At 36.8% G+C, this 19,233-nt stretch overlaps 1 protein-coding gene across 4 annotated transcripts in view; it reads right to left on the reverse strand.

Annotated features, from left to right (window-relative positions):
- CDH18 (cadherin 18) overlaps positions 1-19,233 on the reverse strand; it is a 974,018-nt gene that overhangs the window by 205,228 nt on the left and 749,557 nt on the right. For all 4 annotated transcript variants that reach the window (XM_089313132.1, XM_017344660.4, XM_017344659.4 and 1 more), the window contains one exon: positions 54-173. In XM_089313132.1, the coding sequence (XP_089169258.1) occupies positions 54-173 (120 nt within the window). The remainder of the gene's footprint in view (positions 1-53; positions 174-19,233) is intronic.

Raw genomic sequence — 19,233 nt, forward strand, 5'->3', positions numbered from 1 at the left:
CTTTCTTTTTAGTGCAGAAGTACTTGCATAAAATTATATGTCAATACTCTCACCTGTTTTAGGATCTACCGAGAAGTATGGCTGCCCCTGGAGAATACTGTATACCACTCGAGCACTATTTCCATAGGTGGGGTCATCTGCATCAGTAGCTGTCACCTGTAGAACAGAGGTACCTGTGCATTCAGGAAAACAAATTTTAGTGTTTGATACATTTACAGTATGATTACTTTGAACATCAAAATTAATTTATTGAAATATCTATGGAGCACTATAACAGATGCATCCTGCAAATTTAATTCTTAAATGTATGTATCAAACATTTTTTTCTTTCTTTTCCTGCCAATGACTATATCAAAAGCAAGTCCAAAAGAAGACATTTCCTCTCGATATTTTAATATTTATCTTTATAAGCTGGTAATATGTGAAAAGCCTTTTTTGACCCCTGTATAAAAATGATATGTTGGATTGAATGGTCAAATTGGTATTAAATGTGTGGATAAAACAAGAGTATGATGAGAGTATATAATGTAGACTTCATGACTATTCAGGAAAGTGTGGGTGGAATGGTTAGTGAGAAGGTAGAATGATTACAGTGAGAAGGTAGAAATATTAATGGCATCAAAAAAAATCATTCAAGTCACTTTTAATCATTCATACTCTTTTTTATTTCTTACCTGGACTATTAATGAATCTCATAACTGGTAACCTAGGTTCAAATTTCATTCCTTTAGTGGCTTCTTTATGATATTGAAAAACTATTTTTCTAAAATACATATGATAATATATCTATGGCACTGGATTTTTGAACATTATAAAAGCATTATAAGGTAATTGATGAATTTTAAAACACTAGATTTTAGGTACTGAAATTAATGTATCTATTATGCTGATGTCTTTCTGCTTAAATTTTAACATAACATATATAATGAGATACATCTATATCATGTTTAAGTTATTCCTAAATGGAAACTCATCTAAATGTAATATGACAATCATCTACTAAATGGCTATATATCATTGTAGAATTAGTAAAGGCTTTTACTTATTTATGAAATGAACTTGATGAATCACCTAACAGTGCATACTTAATATTTCAATCTGTATAATTTCCAAATTTCTACCTACCGATTTGAGTTATGCATCAAACAAAATGTTTCCACAATTAAGTAAGCATTATGAAATTTTATATTGACTTTGATACTTGAATATAGAAACAGACAATTTTCAGTTTTGAATTTTAGCAATTAGTCTAATGCTTTAGGATCCAATATTTGTTCAAGTCCAAAATTGGTGCTTTCCTGTTGAAATTCAACACAACTTTAAGGCAAGCTTATTTCATGACTTTAAGGGATCCCAGTAAATTCAACAAAATTAGTATGCCAAATTCACTTGATGATCCTTATTAGATCATAAAACATGTTAGAATTTCAATAGCATACTAATATTCTGGACTTGTAATGATATTTCTACATTGAGATTCCAACAAGAAATGTTAATTTCAATTACTCATACTCAGAAGGTGAATGCTGTGTATACTTAGAAATGATCTTAAATTAGAAACTAATAAACACAATGATGGCAGCTGCTGAGAAAATTGGAGTGTTCATACACTAATGGTTGCAATAGGGGAGTTTGGCAGTTTCTCATAAAAGTAAACATAAATTTATCATGCAACCTCTCAAATATTACTTTTGCATTTATACAAAATAAATGAAAACTTAGGAGTGTGCAAAATGCAATTTACAAATATTAATTGCAGCATTATCTACAATAGACCCAAAAAAGAAACCAACCTGATATTCTCAATGGGAATCTCAGTAAAAAATATGGTGTATGTAGTATATGAAATTATACTTAGAAATGAAAATGATGATCCCACTGATCCATGCAACAACTTGGATAAATCTTTAGATCACCATACTAAGTGTAAAAAGCCAAACTCATAAAGATATTTACTATATGACTTCACTTTATAGTATTCTGGAAATGGTAGTATTTTAGAAATGTATAAAAGATTAATGTTTGCCAGAGGTATGGGAGAGCAGTAGATGGAGGCAGATTGGACTATAACATGGTAGTAAAAGGATACTCATGATGCTAGAACTATCCAGTATTTTGGTTTTGGTGTACATACATGAGTGCACACAGAAAATATAATTGTATACAATTAAGACACGTAGGCACAGACAAATCTGCACAAGTGAAACAAAGAAAATTTTGAGAAGATTGACAAAGCTTATCATTTCAATAATATAAATATGACACTATCTTATTGCTGTACACATAAAAGTGGGGAAAAGGTACATGGAAAGAATGCACATATGAATATTCCATGATCTCAAGACAAAATGTATTGTTGCTTCAGTGAAGCCCTTCGTCAGAGATCTTTCTTTGGACCTGTGTGTAGTATGAGTTTTCACATTACAGCACTGAAGTTTCTCTGTCAAAACAATTTCAGAACTCATCGCCTATAGACCATTCTACTACTAATCATTGTAAGTAGAATATATTAAGGGCTTTTCCCTTTGATGTCACACAGTATTTGCTCCACATCCAATATTCATCCAAACTTATTCAATGAATTCTGCTAGGTAGACATTTACAAATAAAAGTTGGTTTAGGAGGCATTTTCAATGATATCACACTGAAAAAAATAACTAAAATCTGTAGTAAAAGTCCAGTCAAATTCTAAGTATGTAACAATTCATAGTATGTCTAGACTTCGTAAATTTGTATCACCAAAAATCAGTGAAAAATGTTAATAGTCCTAAGCAAAAGGTCATTTACAGAGATTCAGGAAAGAGAGCAGTAAAAGGAAAGAGTAAAATAATGGTCATTAAGAAATTACATTTATAAAATCATCAGTTTTTTATAAGTAGTTCTGAAATACTGGCTTAAACTGAAATAGTTTTTTTTTTTTTTAAACTTTTATTTAATGCATATAAATTTCCAAAGTACGACTTATGGATTACAATGGCTTTCCCCCCATATCGTCCCTCCCACCCACAACCCTCCCCTTTCCCACTCCCTCTCCCCTTCCATTCACATCAAGATTCATTTTCGATTATCTTAATATACAGAAGATCAGCTTAGTATACATTAAGTATGGATTTCAACAGTTTGCTCCCACACAGAAACATAAAGTGAAAAATAATAGATGATTTTTTTAAATGATGATGAAATCAGAGCAGACCTATTGTCATGTTTAATCCCAGTGAGAGTCAAGTTGGGAATTGATAATTTCTTTCTTTTTTTTTTTTTTTTTTTTTTTACAGAGGATCAGTTTAGTATGCATTAAGTAAGGATTTCAACAGTTTGCACCCCCATAGAAACACAAAGTGAAATATATTGTTTGAGTACTCGTTATAGCATTAAATCTCAATGTACAGCACATTAAGGACAGAGATCCTACATGAGGAGTAAGTGCACAGTGACTCCTGTTGTTGACTTTACCAATTGACACTCCTGTCTATGGCATCAGTAATCTCCCTATGCTCCAGTCATGAGTTTCCAAGGCTATGGAAGCCCTCTGAGTTCTCCAACTCTTATCTTGTTTAGACAAGGTCATAGTCAAAGTGGAGGTTCTCTCCTCCCTTCAGAGAAAGGTACCTCCTTCTTTGAAGACCTGTTCTTTCCACTGGGATCTCACTCGCAGAGATCTTTTGCCAGAGTGTCTTGGCTTTCCATGCCTGAAATACTCTCATGAGCTTTTCAGCCAGCTCCGAATGCCTTTAGGGCTGATTCTGAGGCCAGAGTGCTATTTAGGACATCTGCCATTCTATGAGTCTGCTGGGTATCTCACTTCCCATGTTGGATCACTCTCCCCTTTATTTACTCCATCAGTTAGCGTTAGCAGGTACTAGACTTGTCTATGTGCTCCCTTTGACTCCCAGTCCCTTCACCATGACCAACCGTGAACTGAAACTGATCACCTGGAACAGTGAGATGGCATTGGTACATGCCACCTTGATGGGATTGAATTGGAATCCCCTGGTATGCTTCCAACTCCACCACTTGGGGCAAGTCAGCCTGAGCATGTCCCAAATTATACATCTCTTCCCTCTCCCATTCCCACCACCATGTTCAACAGGGATCACATTTCAGTTAATTTTCAACACTTAAGAATAACTGTGCATCAATTACAGATCTAAACCAGTCATATTAAGTAGAACAGACAAAAAAAACTACTAAGAGGGATAATGTATTTAGTTGTTCATTAACAGTCAGGGCTATGCTGATCAAGCCACCATTTCCCATAGTGTCCACCTCACTCCAACAGGTTTCCCTCTTGGTGTTCAGTCAGTCGTCACCGATCAGGGAGAACATATGGTATTTGTCCCTTTGGGACTGGCTTATTTCACTCAGCATGATGTGTTCCAGATTCCTCCATTTTGTTGCAAATGACTGGATTTCGTTGTTTCTTACTGCGGTATAGTATTCTAAAGAGTACATATCCCATAATTTCTTTATCCAGTCTATCGTTGATGGGCATTTAGGTTGGTTCCAGGTCTTAGCTATTGTGAATTGGGCTGCAATAAACATTAGGGTGCAGACCTCTTTTTTGTTTGCCAATTTAAATTCCTTTGGGTAAATTCCAAGGAGTGCGATGGCTGGGTCGAACGGTAGGGTTATCTTCAGGTTTCTGAGGAATCTCCAGACTGACTTCCATAGTGGCTTGACCAGTTTGCATTCCCACCAACAGTGGGTTAGTGTCCCTTTTTCCCCACATCCTTTCCAGCATCTATTGTTGGTAGATTTCTGCATGTGAGCCATTCTAACCGGGGTGAGGTGAAACCTCATTGTGGTTTTGATTTGCATTTCCCTGATTGCCAATGACCTTGAACATTTTTTCATGTGCCTGTTGGCCATTTGGATTTCCTCTTTTGAAAAATGTCTATTGAGGTCCTTGGCCCATCTCTTAAGTGGGTTGTTGGTTTTGTTTTTGTGGAGTTTCTTGATCTCTTTGTAGATTCTGGTTATTAACCCTTTGTCTGTTGCATAGTTTGCAAATATTTTTTCCCATTCTGTCGGTTGTCTTTTCACTCTCCTGACTGTTTCTTTTGCAGTACAGAAACTTCTCAATTTGATGCAATCCCAATAGTTGATTTTGGCTTTGACTGCCTGTGCCTCCCGGGTCTTTTCCAGAAATTCTTTGCCTGTGCCAATATCTTGAAGGGTTTCTCCAATGTTCTCTAGTAACTTGATGGTGTCAGGTCGTAGATTTAGGTCTTTAATCCATGTGGAGTGGATTTTTGTGTAAGGTGTAAGGTAGGGGTCTTGCTTCATGATTCTGCACGTGGAAATCCAATTTTCCAAGCACCATTTATTGAATAGACTGTCCTTGCTCCAGGAATTAGTTTTAGATCCTTGATCAAATATAAGTTGGCTGTAGATGTTTGGGTTGATTTCTGGTGTTTCAATTCTGTTCCATTGGTCTATCCATCTGTTTCTGTACCAGTACCATGTTGTTTTAATTACAACTGCCCTGTAGTATGTCCTGAAATCTGGTATTGTGATGCCTCCGGCTTTGTTTTTGTTGTACAAGATTGCTTTAGCTATTCGAGGTCTCTTGTGCCTCCATATAAATTTCAGCACCATTTTTTCCAGATCTGAGAAGAAGGTCTTCGGTATCTTGATTGGTATTGCATTGAATCTGTAAATTGCTTTTGGGAGAATGGACATTTTGATGATATTGATTCTTCCAATCCATGAGCATGGAAGATTTTTCCATTTCTTGGTATCCTCTTCTATTTCTTTCTTTAAGGTTTTGTAATTTTCATCGTAGAGATCTTTAACGTCTTTGGTTAAGTTTATTCCAAGGTATTTGATTGTTTTTGTAGCTATTGTGAATGGGATTGATCTTAGAAGTTCTTCCTCAGCCATGGCATTGTCTGTGTATACAAAGGCTGTTGATTTTTGTGCATTGATTTTATACCCTGCTACTTTGCCAAACTCTTCTATGAGTTCCAATAGTCTCTTAGTAGAGTTCTTTGGGTCCCCTAAATACAGAATCATGTCATCTGCAAAGAGGGATAGTTTGAGTTCTTCCTTCCCAATTTGTATCCCTTGAATTTCTTTTTCTTGCCTAATAGCTCTGGCTAGAACCTCCAGAACTATATTGAATAGCAGTAGTGAGAGTGGGCATCCCTGTCTGGTTCCAGATCTCAGTGGAAATGCTTCCAACTTTTCCCCATTCAATAGGATGTTGGCTGTGGGTTTTTCATAGATTGCTTTGATTGTATTGAGGAATGTTCCTTCCAAACCCAGTTTGCTTAGAGTTTTCATCATGAACGGGTGTTGTATTTTATCAAATGCTTTCTCGGCATCTATTGAGATAATCGTATGGTTTTTCTTCTGCAGTCTGTTAATGTGGTGTATCACATTGATTGTCTTGCGCACATTAAACCATCCCTGCATACCAGGGATAAATCCCACTTGGTCTGGGTGGATGATCTTTCTGATGTGTTGTTGCATTCTATTGGCGAGAATTTTATTGAGGATTTTTGCATCTATGTTCATCAGGGATATTGGTCTGTAATTCTCTTTCAGTGCTGCATCTTTTTCCGGCTTAGGAATTAAGGTGATGCTGGCTTCATAGAAAGAATTTGGGAGGACTCCCTCTTCTTCGATTGTTCTGAATAGTTTGAGAAGAATTGGAGTTAGTTCTTCTTTAAACGTCTGGTAGAATTCAGCAGTGAATCCATCTGGTCCTGGGCTTTTCTTTGTTGGGAGGGCCTTTATTACTGTTTCAATTTCTGTCTCAGTTATGGGTCTGTTTAGGTTTTCGATGTCTTCCTGGTTCAATTTAGGTAGGTTGCATGTGTCCAGGAATCTATCCATTTCTGATAGGTTTCCCTGTTTGCTGGCATACAAGTCCCTGTAGTAATTTCTGATGATTCTTTTTATTTCTGTGGTGTCTGTTGTTACATTTCCTTTTTCATCTCTGATTTTATTGATTTGGGTCTTTTCTCTTCTTTTTTTAGTTAGTTGGGCCAATGGGGTGTCAATTTTGTTTATTTTTTCAAAAAACCAGCTCTTCGTTTGGCTGATTTTTTGTAATGTTTTTCTTGATTCAATCCTGTTGATTTCTTCTCTGATTTTAATTATTTCTCTTCTCCTACTAGATTTGGGTCTGGTTTGCTGTAGGTTTTCTAGATCCTTGAGGTGAATTGAAAGCTCATCTATTTGGTGTCTTTCCAATTTCTTGATGTAGGCACCTATTGATATAAACTTTCCTCTTAACACTGCTTTTGCTGTGTCCCATAAGTTTTGGTATGTTGTGCTGTTATCCTCATTTACTTCCAGAAAGTTTTTGATTTCTCTTTTGATTTCTTCTATGACCCATTGTTCATTCAGGAGCATGTTGTTCAATCTCCATGTGTTTGCGTATGCTCTAGGGATTCCTGAGTTGCTAATTTCCAACTTCATTCCTTTATGGTCTGAGAAGCTGCATGGTATGATTCTAATTCTTTTGAATTTGCTGAGGCTTGCTTTATGGCCTAGTATGTGGTCAATCCTAGAGAAGCTTCCATGTACTGCTGAGAAGAATGTAAAATCTTTAGCTGTAGGATTGAAAGTTCTGTATATATCTGTTAGATCCATTTGGGCTATAGTGTCGTTTAAATCTACTGTATCCTTGTTGATCTTCTGACCGGATGATCTGTCTATTTCTGAGAGTGGAGTATTGAAGTCCCCCAGTACTACTGTATTGGGGTCTAAGTCTCCCTTTAAGTCCGTTAATAAATCTTTTAGATAAACTGGTGCCCTGTAGTTAGGTGCATATACATTGATAATTGTTATATCTTCCTGTTGAATTGATCCCTTAATCATGATATAGTGTCCCTCTTTGTCTCTCTTAACAGTTTTTGTGGTAAAGTTTATGTTGTCCGATATTAAGATGGCTACGCCCGCTCTTTTTTCATTTCTGTTGGCATGGTATATCTTTTTCCAGCCTTTCACTTTCAGTCTGTATGGATCTTTGTTGGAAAGATGTGTTTCTTGTAAGCAGCAAATAGATGGGTTTTGTTCCTTAACCCAATCAGCCAATTGGTGTCTTTTAACTGGACAGTTCAGGCCATTCACGTTCAAAGTGACTAATGATAAGTGGTAACTTTGCCCTGCCATTTGCCAAAGATAAGTTCTAATATATGCTTTGAATTCCCTGTGATCTTTTGCTGTGAGGTTTCCTTCCTTGGTTTCCTTCCTTTACCTTCTTTCATATTGATGACCGTGTTTCTGTGTTTCTGTGTGTAACACATCTTTAAGCATCTTTTGCAGGGCTGGACGAGTGGCAACAAATTCTTTCAATTTCTGTTTGCAATGAAAAGTCTTTATTTCACCTTCATTCACAAATGATAGCTTTGCAGGATATAATATTCTGGGCTGGCAGTTGTTCTCTCTTAGTACCTGGGCTATATCTCGCCATTCCCGCCTAGCTTTTAGAGTTTCTGATGAGAAGTCAGCTGTGAGTCTGATTGGAGATCCTCTGAGAGTAATCTGACGTTTCTCTCTTGCACATTTTAGGATCTTTTCTTTATGTTTCACTGTGGAGAGTTTAATTACAACGTGTCGTGGTGAGGATCTCTTTTGGTCGTGTTTATTAGGGGTTCTGTGGGCTTCCTGTACTAGGATTTCTCTGTCCTTCTCCAAACCTGGGAAATTTTCTGCTAATATCTCACTAAAGAGGCCTTCTAATCCTTTCTCCCTCTCCACGCCTTCAGGAACTCCTAGAACCCGAATGTTGGGTTTTTTAATAGTATCCTGAAGATTCCCGACAATATGTTTCAGATTTCTAATTTCCTCTTCTTTTCTTTGGTCTGACTGTATCCTTTCCTGTTCTCTGTCTTCTAAGTCCGATATTCTCTCTTCTGCTTCACCCATTCTGTTTGTAAGGCTCTCTATTGTGTTTTTCATTTGATCTATTGAATTCTTCACTTCAGTCACTATCACAGTTTCCTGTTGTACTAGTTGTTTCGTTTCATTTTGATTCCTCCTTAATATTTCATTTTCACGAGAGAGATTTTCTATCTTGTCCAGTAAGGATTTGTGTAGTTCCAGGATTTGTTTTTGAGAACTTCTTAATGTTCTTATCAATTTTTTGAGATCTGCTTCTTGCATTTCTTCTATGTCATCATCTTCATAATCTTGAATTGGGGTGTCTTTTTCATTTGAGGCCGTCATGGTGACTTCCTTGTTTTTATTACCTCGGTTTTTGCGTTTGTTATTTGGCATATTGGAGATATTTGGTTTCTTCACTGTGGTGCTTTTTCTTGTTATACTATGACTCTAGATTAAGTGGACTATCTGTTTTTGATGGAGCCTTAGGGCTTGAGATGGGTGTGGCCTGAGAGCTCTGTTTGGTGTGCCAAAGGTGACACTCCCAGGTTAGGCGTGGTAAATCTCTCTCTCTCTCTCTCTCTTTTTTTTTTTTTTTGATTCAAAAGGGAAGTAATTCCGCACAGCTGAACGAAGTTGGAGGTAGTTAGCAGGCAAATGATATACCCACAGGAGCCAGAGATCGGAAGCTCTTTCCCAAGATCCCCACAGGGAATCTGTTCGGCCCTCAGAGTGGGCTCAAATTCTCCTTCAGCCTCCCACTGGGTTGCCAAAGTTACGGAATTGTAGCGTCTCTGGAGAGTGCTCACGTGAATTCCGTGAGTTCTCTCCCCCACCGTCTCTTTTTTCACAGTCTCAGTTCAGTAGCACCACAAATTTACTAGCTCCTAATCTCCTGTTAATTCGCCCCGCCCAGAGTCAGGTTTTTCTGCTAGGCTCAGGGCCGGTGCAGACCTGAGGTCGCTCTGCTTATGACGTATGTCCAAGATGGCGCCTGCTCTTTGTCTTGCTCGCCCTTGAGAGGTGAGCGGAGAGAGAGAAACCCGTGTCCGTACTAGTCACCCTTTTTTCTCTCTCTCTCTCTCTTCCAGTTAGCCTTGTGAACTTCCCCCGCCGGGGGTCGTTCCCTCTAGTCTCCTCTCTCCGCTTGCCTGCCGGTGTCTCGGGCTATTGAGGTTCGGCTCACCTCGCGTTCCAGCGCTGGTGTGTTGAGTCTGCCGCTGATGTCCTGAACTGTGGGCTCCCACGCTCTCCACGCAGGTCCGCTGTGAGTCACGCGTTCCGGAAGAGTTTCTTCTGCTGTTTCCTCCCCTACTCTTCCTTGAACCTGCAGTATCTCCACTTTTATTAAACTATCTCTCCCCTGACTATCAGTGTGCTCCCTTCCTATTCCGCCATCTTGCCGGACCCCCCCTGAAATAGTTTTTAATGACTATAAGGTAGTCACCAAGCAACCACTGAATGGAAAAAGCTAAGAAATACAAACAGTGTAAGGTCACTCCTCATTTGAAGTGATGGGCTTAATCTCTACAAGAAAGAAGGAAATTCTTTGCTTGGCTTCAAGTGTCTCTTAAAATTCAGCCTTATTAAGTATGGCTTTGAGATGCAGAAGGGTAGTGGTAAGTAAAAAAAGGAACAACAAGCAGAAAAGAGGAAAGACAGGTAGCATAGTGGTATAGATTAAGTAATGGTTTAAGTAGTACAGCAGGGCCAGGGTTATGACAGAAGGTTAACTGCTGCTTGTGACACCGGCATCCCATATGGCTACTGATACGAGTCCAGGATGCTCCCCTTCTGATCCAGCTCCCTGCTAACACACCTGGGAAAACAGCTGAAGATGGCCCAATTGTTTGAGACCTGCCATCGAAGTGAGAGACCTGTATGAAATTCCTGGTTCCTGGCTTCCACCTCCTAGCACAGCCATAGCTGTTTCATCCGTTTCAGGAGTGGACCAGTGGAAGAAAGATTCTCTCTCTCTCTCTCTCTCTCTCTGTCTGTCTTTCAAGCAAATAAATAAATCTTTAAACAAATAAAATAGCACATGGAGGTAAGTAAAGCAGAGAAAAATATAATAACTCTGTAGTCTTGTCCATAAGTATGGTCACTGACAGCCACATGAATCTCTGGACAGTGAATATCACATGCACTGGGAAATGTTATTTGTGTGTAAAGCTAAGAGCAGCAATTTACTTCCTGTACTATACTTTGGTAGTATCTGTAGGCAACAGAATACCATTCTGAGTTCACAGAAGGCTGGTTGAAGGGAGCATATATATTTGCACAGCACAGTCCAAAAACACCCGATTTGCCAGATAATATAGCAGGGGTAGAGATAAACCACAGGGATGGAAGAGACAATCTTTTGCCCAATTGTTCAACTGTTTGTTAGCAAGGAGATGGATAAGGGGATTCAGGGTAAAGGAAAAATATATTCTTATATTACTTTCTTCTTTATTTGATATCTATACAGGAACATTTTAAGACCCATTTGTCCTTTTAGAAGTTATTTTACAGTAGAATATGGTCTGCTTATTGCCTTCTTGCTTAGACTGAATTTCTGAATCCTTGTAAAATTTGCATGTTGAAATCCTAATGTTATGTTCTTTGGAGATAGGGGTTTTGCAAGATGATTTGCTCATAAGAACAGAGCACAAATGAGTTGGATAATGTTCTCATAAAAGAGGCCCCTGAGAACTCTCTCACTCCTTATGCCTTGTCTCTTTACTTGTGAGGACACAGTAGAAAGATGAACTCTCATGAACCAGGACTGAATCCATCTCCAGGCTCTGAAACTGCCTGTACCCTGGTCTTGGACTTCTCATCCACCAGAACTGTGGGAAATGAATGCTATTTAAGCTACCAAAACTCCTGTACAAGTATTGTCATAGTTGTCCAAATAGACTAGGACAATTATTAAATAACTAATCAAAATTGATCTCATTAATGTATGTGTTATGTATTTAGCTTTGGACACCCTCCCCCAAACAAAAGTTTAACTCCTACCACTAACCCTGCACAGTGTATGACCTTATTTAGAAACAAGATTGTGGTAGATTTCTAATTACTTAAGAGAATGTCATTAACACAAGCATCATTTATCAAAGTGCTGGCACATGGCTAAGCTGTTTCCCTTCCAGCTTCTCACTAATGCACATCAGAAGACAGTGGATGACTGCTGAAGTATTGGGGTCCCTTCCATCCATGTTGGAGATCCAAATGGAGTTCCTGGCTCCAGGCTTCAGCCTGGCGCAGCCCTGGCTGTTACGACCATTTGAGAAGTGAACCAGATGATGGAAGATCCCTTTCATTCCCTATCACTGAAACTCTGTCTTTCAAATAAAAAAGTATTTTTATTTTCAAAAAAGAGGGCATGACACTGGTGTGCATCACCCTCTAAGATAATAACTTTTATTCTTACACAAATGGGAAATCTGAGGACACACACACACACACACAGAGACATGGAGAAGACTACATAAAGGTAGAGATCTGTGTGAAGTAGTCAGATCCCAAAGGCTGCCAACAAACAGCAGAAACAACCAGAGAGTCATGGACCAAACCTTTCCTTAGAGCTCTTCCTTCACAACAGATCCGGAACAGACGTCCTCTTAATGCCCAGAAGGAATACAGCCTTGTGGACATCTTCATCTCAGACTTTTGCTTCTGATACTGTGAGCCAATGAATTTCTGTTGTGTAAGTCACCAGTATCTGGTACATTAGTATCGCAGTCTTGCCAAATGAATACAGTGCATTACAGTTTCATCAGGAATAAATGACATTTATTCTCATAATTTATAGTTGCCTTTTGACTAAGTCTAGAATAAGACCCTGGAGGTAAAAGTCAAGAAAAAAGCTGCATAATTTCCTGTGCTATATGACACCAGATACATCATGTATAAGCCAATCAGAAGTTACTTTCACAAGTAGATCAAATTAGGTAAAAATTATTACTTGATGTTATGTGCATCAGACACTACTAATGATTTACCTGTGGACATTTTAAAAGTAAATTACTGAGTTATATTGGCAATTTTAGTGAAGAATCTTAATTCTGGTTAAAAATTTAAGTAAAAATATTTATCAATATTTGCCTATATCTGAAAAAAGTCCCCTACAATGGATCCTTTAATTTCTTTATTCATGTTATAAGTCCAAATTATGTATACAGTTGAGAAAATAATTATCCTCTGCAGTGTTGATATCCAAATGAAAATACACAAACTGATGCCTAAAATTCTATTATACCAACATAATATTAAAATAGAAATTAATTTTCCTTGGGAGTATAGGATTTGATAAACAGACATTAAACCAAAACTTTTTCCTATATAACTTACTTCATAGCACAGATAAACTTTCAAAAATCCTACAGAAGCATTCTTATTTTTGCAAGTTTCCCTTAAAAACAATAACCACAGAAACATTATATTTTAGAGTAGCATTGACTATTTTTATACAATATGTTCATATTAAACATTTTCTATGGTATACATTTAGCTATTATCATGATAAAATTTAATGCCCCTCAGCTTATGTTTGATACAAATCTGAAATATATTAAATTACATTAAAAATTTCAAGATATCTTTTCTACAATAAAACTTAAGTCTTGTTTCCTTTGGGGACTGCCCTGTGTTATTCTTTTCACTTGTTTTCTTTTTGTACACCTATTTTGTAAACAGCAAACACTTCGTAAAGCTGCATATCAATGAGGGGCAGAAGGAGTGGACCTTCTTAAAAGCCTCTAAAGGCTAATTTGAAATGTTTAATAAGGCATTTTAATACCAAAAAATAGTCTCTGAGATTACAAAGTGTTATGCATGAACTGTCTGTTCACCACTCTGTCAAAATCTCAAAAGAACTGACATGCAACAAGAATTTGAGTAAAAATTAGCTGAAGATTTATGAAGGCTGAGAGCATCTCTCTGAAGGAACCTCCTAGTGCTCAACTTTCAGACAATTTTCTTGGGGACTGTGGCAAAGCAATAGTCATTAAGATGCAACTTAAATTTCACTCTACACAGGAGGACTATAATTTCACCAGCAGAGCAGTGACACTAGATCCTAGTGTCATTTGATAAATCTTCTGAGCATTCTCTTAGTAGTCACTGGAGTAAAAAATTATCCTCCTGGAAGAGCAATTATGAAACATCTGGGTTTAATACCAAGACAAAAAGTCATTATTCTAACTATATTCTAAAATGTATTTTAAATCATGGCTACTGTTAATTTCTATATATTTTTATTAGATTCCTTTAATGAAATTATATAATGTGAAATTTCACAATGCTCAAATTTTAGATTGTACTCTTTAAATGGAAGGTAATGATTAAGAAAATAAAGTATACTGACTTCCCATGATGTGTAAAGTCCTCTGCTATGAGTAATTTAATTCAATAATGAGATGAATCTATTGATTAAATTTCATTTTACAGATGGGTGAGTTGAGGTTCAAAAATATTTACAGTTGACAACTGGAGGATGTAGCATTCAAGCTTAGCCCTGTGTCTTTGGATAAATGTTGCCCTTCCTCTGATTGCTCCAACTATGCATGAACTATTACATGTTGCTTAATATTTGAAATATTTTCTGTTTTTGTTGCGTGTGTGTATTGATGCTATGTAATGACAGTCCACATTCACCTATATTGAGAGAGGTAGCATAGTATTTCACCTCCATAACCAAAGGGTAAGTTGGTACATTTTCTCAAATCAGAGAATGCAATAGAATACTTAGGTGGAAGCAGTTTCTAGGACCTGACATTGTCATACACCCCTGCAGCTTTGTAGTATGCTCACAGTTCTCTGGATGATTGTACAGAGTAAATGAGTGCAGCAAAAAGTTACCGGATCATATGCCCACCAGTCTTACATGTGTTATAACATATTTGCATATAGCTTTAAGATTAATTTCCTACACTGTGTTGCTCTGCTTTGCTTGTAGGAACTTAGCATTTATTATTAATTAGCCTTCTTTAGCAAATTGGACAGTGGCAGGGGCTAGGAAAATTGGAAAACAGAAAAGCCTCTCTTTCTCTCTCTCTTCTTCATCCTTCTCTCCTTTTCCCTCCTTTCCTCTGCTTTAGGCATTAATCTGGAAGTGATGCCATTTCTTAAATGGTTTCAGGTTTCTCTTGGCTGCAGAGAAGTTAATTTCTTTCAATAGTTGTCCCAGAATCCACTATTTGACTTTTCAGTTCTACCATTTTTGTAACTTGTTTCCCATACTCAATTCTTTCTATTGATCTAACCATAATGGATTTGATTTTCCTGATTGAACTCTGATTGAAACATAAGGTATTAACAGAGTTCTCCCTAATCCACCTTTAATCCTTTTAAAAAGAATTATGAACACACTCTAGCAAACATAAATATTATGTCACATATTTGATTCTAGTATTTGATTTATTGATAATAAATTGAAATATTATGTCACTTATTTGATTCTTTAAATGAGAATCTGGGTGCTATTTAATTAAAAAACTTGAAATATTCAGCATATTGGAAAATTACAATAGGACATCTTGGAGACTTGTTTATTGTATGCAAAATAAGATGATTAGACTTCAGAGAAGAATTTTTTAATTCAGAAGAAAATGCATACATAAAATCAGACACACACATATGATGTTAGGCACTTAAATACTTTTCAAAAATATTCTATAAGTATTTGTCTCTTTATGTACAAAAGTTTTAGAAATAGCTCTTAAGAAAATGCTTTTTAATGAAAGATTTATTGATTTATCTTAAAGGTAGAGATAGAGAGATAGAGATCTTCAATCCACTGGTAACTCCCCAAATGGCTGTAATGGCTGGGGCTGGGCCATGCCAAAGATATGAGCCTGTAGCTCTATCTAGGTCTTCACATGGGGTGGTAGGGGCCCAAGTACTTAGACCATCTTTTACTGCTTTCCCAGGGACATGGGCAGGGAGCTGGAACAGAAGTGGAGAGATAATGTGCTGTACATTGTGATTTAATGCTATAACTAGTACTCAAACAGTATTTTTCACTTTGTGTTTCTATGTGGGAGCAAACTATAGAAATCTTTACTTAATATATGCTAAACTGATCTTCTGTATATAAAGAGAATTGAAAATGAATCTTGATGTGAATGGAAGGGGGGAGGGAGAGGGAAAGGGGAGGGTTGCGGGTGGGAGGGAAGTTATGGGGTGGGGGGAAGCCATTGTAATCCATAAGCTGTACTTTGGAAATTTATATTCATTAAATAAAAGTTAAAAAAAAAAAAAGAAGTGGAGCAGCCGGGACTTGAACCAGGATGTAGGTACTGCAGGTATGTGGTGTCTTAACTCCTTAAGCCACTATGACAGTCCCACCCCCCTTTTATTAATTTATGGAATTGGAATGCAATGCCCTCACTACCAAGAAAATGTGTTTTTTTCCTATTGATTAAATTGTGACATAGCTACATTAATTACTACAAATTCTAAATTATGACAGACTAATCTTACTAAAATATTGCCAAATTTATTTCTTACGAAATTTGTAACATATCTATAATCTGCTTATTCACTTTGAAAAAAATTCATTTAAAATTATCATTGACTATTCAGAGCTGCTCTGAATAATTTACATGCAATTAATTTTCAATCAAAATTACAAACAATACTAAAAACAAGCAAGCAAGCAATAGCAAAAAAAAAAAAAGGTATATCAGGGATATCAGGGATAGAAATATTTTGTTCTTCTTTGCTCACAAAAGTAGCCAATAGAAGTGGAAAGTTGGCCTAGAAGTTAAAATTTCATTTAAGATGCCTGCATTCCATAATGGAATATCTGGGATCAAGTCCCAGTAGCACTTCCAGCTCCAGTTTCTTTTTAATGCCCACCCTAGCATGCAGTAATGCTGGCTTAGTAGTAGGGTTCCTGCCAGCCACATGGAATAGCTGGATTGAGGTCCTAGATTCTGGCTTCAGCCTGGCCCATTTCCCATCATTCCAAGCATTTGAGAAATGAACCAGTGGATAGGAGTTCTCTCTTTCTCCTTCTATTTTCTAAATAAATTATTGACAATAATATCTCAGAATAGTTTAAAAAATATTATACTAGACATTCCCATTATAAATACATTATTGATATTAATACACGTCTCCCTGTATATACGTGTATACATATATATATTCACACATACAGAGAATGTATATAATTGACATTTAGTAATTCAGTTCTTTTATTGGAGAAATGTATTTTTCTAATTTGCTAGGAACTTCTCTTTTTAAAGTAGTGTGATGGGCCTGCTTAGTTATTTTAAAGAATCCAAAATTAAAATAATGTAGAAGAAAAACCACATACTTATAGTCTCCTTATTTCCATGTCTACTTCCACAAGGCCCACTACTCAACTATAGCCACTCTTTTTTGTCGTATGACTTGTTCCTTCATTAAATTTTTAGATTATCTGATTTTATTCCCATTGAAAAATATACAGTGATACTCTGTAATGAAATATGGAAAATATACTGAATTGAAATGACCTCTCAATGCCCATTTCCCCAACATGCAATTTAAATTACATTATTATTTTTATTTATGCTAGTTATTACTTTTATCACCACAGGTAAGATGGTTAAGTCTCTATTTCTCGCTTCATTAATTTTAGCAAGCAAATATTGTGCCCCTAATGATTTCTGAGGAAATAAATATAACTTATCATCTTCTCATCCATGAATTGTATCAGTTATATCACTATTTCAGTTTATTTCACTATAAATAGTATGTTATGTTGTTCCTCTACAAAAAAAAAAAAACTTTCATACTTTTCCTATGGTTTGAGATACTGAATATATAAATGGACAATGGCCAGATCATATATCAAAATAAACTTTTATCAATAATCTGCAGCAGTAAGCACAGACAACTAAATCATTATCTATATTGACAAGCACATAAGCCAAATTACTATGTATAAATTAGATTTACAGGAATCAGGTGGCTGTGTCTAGCTACAATCTATGAAATCAAATTATAATTCTTGTAACAATTGGCCAAAATTGGTAATATTTGATTAATAACTAAAAATTTTTAATTTCTAGTCCCACTTCCAATTTAGTACCAACTGGAGGAAGTATAAAATATGTCTCTCAGCAATCACATATGATGTTGTGTTTTTAGTTCATTCCCCATGAAGGGACATTGAGGTGGAATTATTTTTTTAAATTTTTTTTTAATTTATTTGACAGGTAGAGTCATAGACAGTGATAGAGAGAGAGACAGAGAGAAAGTCTTCCTTCCATTGGTTCACTCCCCAAATGGCCGCTATGACTGGCGCTGCTTCTCTTCCAGTCCAGCTCTCTGCTATGGCCCGGGAAGGCAGTGCAGGATGGCCCAAGTGCTTGGGCCCTGCACCTGCATGGGAGACCAGGAGGAAGCTCGTTGCTTCTGATCGACGTAGTGGGTTCACTTTAGGGGTGAACCAACGGAAGGAAGACCTTTCTCTCTGTCTCTCTCTCTCTCACTGTCTAACTCCCCCTGTCAAAAAAAAAAAAAAAAAAAAAAAAAAAGAGCCTCAGAGCATACCTGAAGCTATCCCTGTTAGCTAACATAAAGCTCTTGTCAGTATCTGTCTTTGGATCTCTACCAAAACGATTCCTTAGTACAACAAGCACTGAATGAAAAAGTTTGCTTGCTCTATCATTCAGTTGCTCTTTATTTATTTCCACAGGGTATAAAATCAACAGTGAATAAGTACTAGCTAACTAGTTTATATATATATATATATATATATATATATATTCCTAGAAAAAACATATATATATATATATTTCTAGAAACCAAGTTTACTTGAAACAATTTAAAAGACATAAATAATTATAATGTATTTCTAGTTCTGACATCACAATGAGAATCTTTAAAATGCTTGGTTTAGACTTCAGTATTCTTTCATGTCTATGGCCTATCTTTCATCTATTGTAGCCTATATTCAATGCTTTCTTTCTAAAAATACAAGATAGATTGTATTATGTAACAAAGTTCATAATAAATACATTTGTTGCGAGATTTTTTTCCTAGTATTCACTTATGTGAAGTTTTATAAATTTCCTATCTTGATAGCTGGAAAACACCTTTGTTTAATCTCATATTTGGTCATTCTTTTGTTATTTTCAAGGTTGATTATTTCTATGTTTGCCATTGCATTTTTTTTTTACAGGCAAAGTGGACAGTGAGAGAGAGAGACAGAGAGAAAGGTCTTCCTTTGCCGTTGGTTTACCCTCCAATGGCCGCCACTGCTGGTGCGCTGCAGCCAGCGCACCGCGCTGATCCGAAGGCAGGAGCCAGGTGCTTATCCTGGTCTCCCATGGGGTGCAGGGCCCAAGCACTTGGGCCATCCTCCACTGCCTTCCTGGGCCACAGCAAAGAGCTGGCCTGGAAGAGGGGCAACCG

Source organism: Oryctolagus cuniculus, chromosome 14 (genome assembly GCF_051225735.1).
Source record: "Oryctolagus cuniculus isolate XC-2025 breed Fujian yellow rabbit chromosome 14, ASM5122573v1, whole genome shotgun sequence".
In the NCBI taxonomy this organism is placed as follows: domain Eukaryota; kingdom Metazoa; phylum Chordata; class Mammalia; order Lagomorpha; family Leporidae; genus Oryctolagus; species Oryctolagus cuniculus.